This window comes from Brassica oleracea, chromosome C8, assembly GCF_000695525.1.
Source record: "Brassica oleracea var. oleracea cultivar TO1000 chromosome C8, BOL, whole genome shotgun sequence".
NCBI lineage: Eukaryota > Viridiplantae > Streptophyta > Magnoliopsida > Brassicales > Brassicaceae > Brassica > Brassica oleracea.
This window is the reverse complement of record NC_027755.1, coordinates 23,113,501-23,119,316: the sequence shown is the minus strand read 5'-3', so window position 1 is coordinate 23,119,316 and position 5,816 is coordinate 23,113,501. Positions and strand designations below refer to the sequence as shown.

General features: G+C 34.1%; 1 protein-coding gene across 1 annotated transcript; it reads right to left on the bottom strand.

Moving 5' to 3' along the window:
• Positions 1–268: 268 nt before the first annotated feature.
• Positions 269–2,034, bottom strand: LOC106310013 (AT-hook motif nuclear-localized protein 27-like). Its single transcript, XM_013747206.1, has 2 exons — positions 1,996–2,034; positions 269–1,772 (listed from the first exon to the last, which is right to left on the bottom strand). Exon 2 carries the CDS (start codon positions 1,314–1,316, stop codon positions 366–368), a length of 951 nt encoding a protein of 316 aa, XP_013602660.1. The 5' UTR covers positions 1,317–1,772; positions 1,996–2,034; the 3' UTR covers positions 269–365.
• Positions 2,035–5,816: the final 3,782 nt, after the last annotated feature.

Here is a 5,816-nt window from a genome sequence, read left to right as displayed (position 1 = left end):
ATTTTATATATCCATCAAGAATATGTTGTAAAACCTCAAAATTTCTTAAAAGAATTCGAAACCGTTAATTAAAAACTATACATGATATATCTATCAAATCGAGCTAAGTATGATAATAGTTATACCGTACATCACGAAACCCTAGCAACGAATAAAAGAAATACATATATGGAGAGGTTTTGCTAAGTAACCGTATGAAAGACAAATTAATATGCATTCCTCTAACGTCTAGGATCGATCTATCAAGATGAGAGAGGAAAGAAAAAAAAACACGAACGCTCAAATATGCATATTAACTGCAAAATAAATACCAAAGATCCCAAATGAAAGAGGACTCCACAAATGATTTAAACACACATGTAAATTCAATTAAAAGGTGGTCTTGAAGGTGTACCAGCTCTCCATCCTAGCAAATGAGGATCACCGGAAAAACCATAGCCACCCACATTACCTCCTAACTGTCCCTGACCCGTCACTCCCGATGGTGGAGAAGCTGATGGGGCTTGCTGCATCTGCGGTGGTTCTCCTCCTCCGCCGCCGCCACCACCGCCTTCTTCTTCCTCCTCCTCAATAGGCAATCTCTCGAAAACCGCATTTGAGAACGAAGCAGCCATTAGTATAACCGGAGCAGACGCAACAAGCGGAGCCACGACGCTTCCTCCAACCACCTGACCTTGCCCTCCGGATAAAAATATTGACAAACCACCAGCACCAGGGGGTGCAGGTGGTGGCAAAACGGTTCCCGTTAGCGAAAGAATCTCAAACCTTCCATGTAAAGTCACAACTCCACCGGCTCCAGCCCCAACACCACCGCCGTTACCGGGAGTGACTAACTGACGGAGAGTGACGTTAGAAACGGTGCCGTTTCCCCCTAAAACGGAGATTCCTCTCCCTCTCCGCCTAGCGTAAGTGGAAAGACTCTCAACTATGTCAGCTCCAGGAGATACTTCAAGAACGTGAGATCTAAGCGTGTTCGGGCTATCACGCGTCACTATGATCGGTGCTTTAGGTTTGTTCTTAGATCCTGGTGGACGTCCACGTGGACGTTTCCCAGGTGCTGAGCTTGATGTAGCTGGATCTGAATCGGGTCGCCCCGTTTGGTGATGATGATCCTTGTTTGAGTGATCAGATTCTCTTGAATCATGGGACGGTTGCTGCTGCTCCTGTTGCTGGTGTTGTTGTTGCTGGTGATGGTGCTGGTCAAAAAGATTGATTCCGCCTTGCGGTTGAAGCTGTTGTTGGTGGTGAATCTCCGGTCTGAAGAGGTTATAAAAGTATCTAGAAGCTCCACCGCCTTGCTCGTAACCGCCTTCCATCGCCGCCGCATCTACTAGTTCCCTATCCCACCACTGTTTATTCGCCAGCTCAAATAAATTTTCTTGATTCTTAGTTCTTGAATCTTGATACTTGGTTCTTCTGGCTGATATATTGAGAGGTGAGGAAGAGCATGAAGAGAGAGAGAGAAAAAATAACTCAGATAGAGAAGTCAAAACTCAGGATTTTGAGGAGCCACTAGCTAAAGAAGGGGTGATTAGTTACACAAGCCGACAAAACGAAAACAGACCAAGAACAGAACTAGACTAAAGACTAAAGCAAAGAGAAAAGGGTCACTTATGAAAAATGATCTCTGGTGAGGGAAAGGTAAGAGGAAACCCTAGTTATGTAGCTTAATTAGGGCAAGAGGAAGAAGCAGCTCCTCCTCGTCTGCGAGACCACGTCGTTGTTCTCATGTGCTCTTGAAGGAGAGAGAAGGTTGAGATTCATGTGCGACTCTGCAATATAAAATTTTGGTCTCTCATTGAACGAGGAAAGTAAAAGCAAAGACATACACCGAGAATTTAGTGAAGCAGTCCCTATATTATATTTAATAATATACTAGCTTTATATTAACGTTATTACTTATTAGTATAATATTATGAATATATGAATAGAAAAAATACTATATATTACGAACACAATCCGACAAAAAATATGTGCGTAAATAGTTATCCTTACATGAGATCCCCAAAGATAACTAGGGCTTCAGTATTTGGCTCCAATCGGGTACAATAAAAGAAGGAAATATTGTGAAGAAGTTTTATAAATTGAAAGCCTGAGATAAGGACATAGAAAAAAAAAGAAGATAAAAGGACGATTTGTTTATCGGAAACTATAGACGAAATATAGAAAACGCATCATTTATTTAATTTTCAACACAAAATGTCAAGTGGAAGTTGGGTACAAAGCTAATAAACGAATACTACAAGGCCACAGAGAAGACTTTAAGGCGCGTTGAAATTACCTTTAAACAAAATTGATCAAATCAACTTTATCATGTTGCTTATAAGCTAATTGTTTAGCTTTAATGTTTTTAACAACGTGTTTTTGGTAAAAGGAAAAATGAGTAAAATTATTGAATCTTCCTTTTACTTGACATATTTAAGATTTAGATATTTAACATATTTGGCGGTTTTTTTTAGGTTTTGTTATAAACTTAACATATTTAAGATTTAGATTATCTTTTGTGCTAATCTTATCTTTTAAAGTTATCTTAGTGTCATTAGAGATTTTTAGGCTAGTTTTAAATGCTGATATATTGCTCAGCACCAAGAAAATACTTGCCTACAAATCTCTAGTGACACTAAGGTAATATATGAATGATGCAATATTTAAATTCTACCGTTCTCTTTATATATTTACATGGATGTAGTGTGTTAGAGTTATCAAAGTTTCTCTTTTCTTTGCTTTTCTTTTGTTACTAAGAAGTTCCCATTTGTTACATTTAATATATATATATATATATATATATATATATATATATATATGAATCCGCTTTTATTGTCGTGTGTGAGAGGGCACAAGAGCATGTTTATTGCAGGTCTTTTAGATTAGGGTTTTTAACGTAATATAAGATACGGTATCTTAGTTTTTAACTAAAAAAACTAAGAAACGTTTCTTATATCTCTTATTTAAGAGATGTCTCTTAGTTTTTTTTAGTTAAAAGCTAAGAGACCGTATCTTATATTACGCTAAGAACCCCAACCTAAGAGATCTGCAATAAACATGCTCTAAGCCGCATAACTAGATTTCAAGATAATGGTCCTTTCTAAGCATGGACATTCATATATCTATTCCAGTACGGGTCTGTTTTTCAAGTATTGGATTTTTTGAGTTTTGAAACTAAGCCTCATTCAGATATTAAAATTTTTGAGGTCAGGTTCGAGCCGAATCTTCCCGAAACCGGGTGGATTCGATTCCGATGTGTAGAAACTAAAATAACCAAATAACTAATGTATTTGCAATGGATTCATTGTGATAACGACAATTATTAGTTAACCGATTCGATTCGGATATTTTATATTTAATTATCTAAATATACCAAAATAACCAAAAACACTCATTAGAAACGGTTTTGTTTTAGTATTTATATTCAATACACAAAAGTATTAAAAATAACTAATATATTTAATTTATGAATTTAATTTAAATTATTAAAATAAATATAAGTACAATAATATATAATAGTTTAGATATATATTTACATTTCAGATATTTTTGGATACTCCTTTGGTTTTTGGTTTGGATCAGGTTTGACATCGTTTCTTTGGATATAGCAATTTAGGATCCATTCAGTTATTTACTCCAGGTTTGATCAGATTTGAACCCTAATTTCAGATCAATTTTGCGTCGGTTCTTTAGATCCGGATATTTTTTCTCGCCATAGTCCCTTTGTTAAAAGAGAAAAGAAGAAGATAATGGTCCTTTTACTATATCAAGGATGTATACTATTTTAAATATCATAAAATGGACTGGGCCCTTTTTAGTGAAATTTAGAGAATATTAATAGTCCATTAATCTGAGATTTTAACTAATAATTGTCGTTATCACAATGTCAAATTACGTTGATATTTTTGGTTTTCAAAAATAATTGATTTCGAGTCTGGTGTACTACTATTTTTTGTTTTCTATAAATTTATTTAAACATGAAACCAATCGTTACAAGTTACAACAATCGTAACTCTTCCAGAAACTAGTTCTAGGCGTTCAGGTCTTCGGGTCGGGTTCAGACATGTTTCTTTCGGATTCGGTTTTTTCGGGTCCTAAATAGTTAGATCCAATAGGTATTTAGAAAATTTGGGTTCGGGTTCGGATCGGTTCTTCTCGGGTCCGGATCGGTTCGGGTCTATAATTAAAATACATATAATTTTTCGGGTCCATATCGAATCCGGATCGGGTTCGGGTATTTAGGATCTGAAAAAGAAATGACATACCCAATTCAATCAAATTTAGTTGATATTTGTCATATATATCTAAAATTTTACAAAGCAACTTAAATGAAACTATTAATAATTAAAATAAAATATTTTTAAACTCTAAATTTTACAGTTTAAAGCTTCATATTACTTAAAAAATATTACAAAATAATAATAAATATTGTTAACAAAAAATATCCCTTATATAATAAGCACAAGTCACCTAGCTAATCAAATTTTGACACATGTAATTATATTTACAAAATTAAAATTAAAAAGTGTTAAAAGTAAAAATAACTGTAGGCAACGGTTGCTGGAAAAAAACTCATCACCCACGAACTTCCCTTCTCAAGTGTCTCGGTTTGTTATGGTTTAACCATTTTTACAAATACTCCCTACGTTTCAGAATGATCCATGTTTTAGAGTTTACACACTTATTAAAAAACACGTAAGTTTTTGATAATAAATGTATTACTTTCCGTGTTTAGCTCTTTTCTATGATTTTTAACCAATCAGAATTTAATAAACACAATTAATGTTTTTGAAGTTTACAATTTGACATTATTACATACATTGAAAATGTAAAATATTGATCTTTTAAAAACAAAATATTTTTCTAAAACAAGGATCATTTAGAAATGGAGGGAATACGTTTTTGTTATAACACTAATATTCAACTATTTAAAAAATATGTTAAGAGTATTGTATATCTGTTTTTGTGTTACCATTTAAATCTCAAAGTTGGTGTTGACTACAAAAAGAGGCGATGGAGAAGTATGTCAAAATACAAATTCAACCAAAAAAATCTAGAATGTGTTTTCTTTAACCAGTATTTATCTAATTGATCTTTATAAAGGCTTCAGATTCTAAGAAAATTTTCAAACAAAAAGTGTCAATAAAATTTTGATTTTTATATTTTATTTTAGTTTCAATTTTTTAATATTAAAATAAAAATTATATTTTTCAGAACACTAGAATTTGATTAAAACAAACACTACAAGAAAACATGGGGATTCTGATGGCCGAAATCGTCAGAAATTCGTCAGAATAGACCGATTCCGACGAATTTTTGACGAACCAATTCATCGGTATCATTTTGTCGGAAAAAAGTATTCGTCGGAATTTCGTCAGACCTTCCGACGACTTTCTGACGAATACCGAGAAACGTCATTCTGACGAACTTCCGACAATATTCCGATGCTGACACACGAGACCAGAGTTCATCGGAAAAACTGTATACCGACGGAAAACGTTCCTCGGATTATACCGACGAACGTAGTCCTCAGAAAATACCGACGGACTATGGGGCGTCAGAAGATACCGACGGACAATGGTTCGTCGGAATATTTCGAGGAACCCCCTCCGTCGGAAAATACCGACGGACTATGGTTCGTCGGTATAGTCCGACGCCCACAATTCGTCGCAATATATCAATTTTAAAAACGAATTAATTTTGCATTTTTATATATTTTTTTATACTAAAAATTAATTAATAAATAAATAAAATCTGAAATTTAAAACTAATAATATTGTAGAATTTAAATTCATACAAACCGAAATAGAAAAAAAACATTCAGAAAGTTT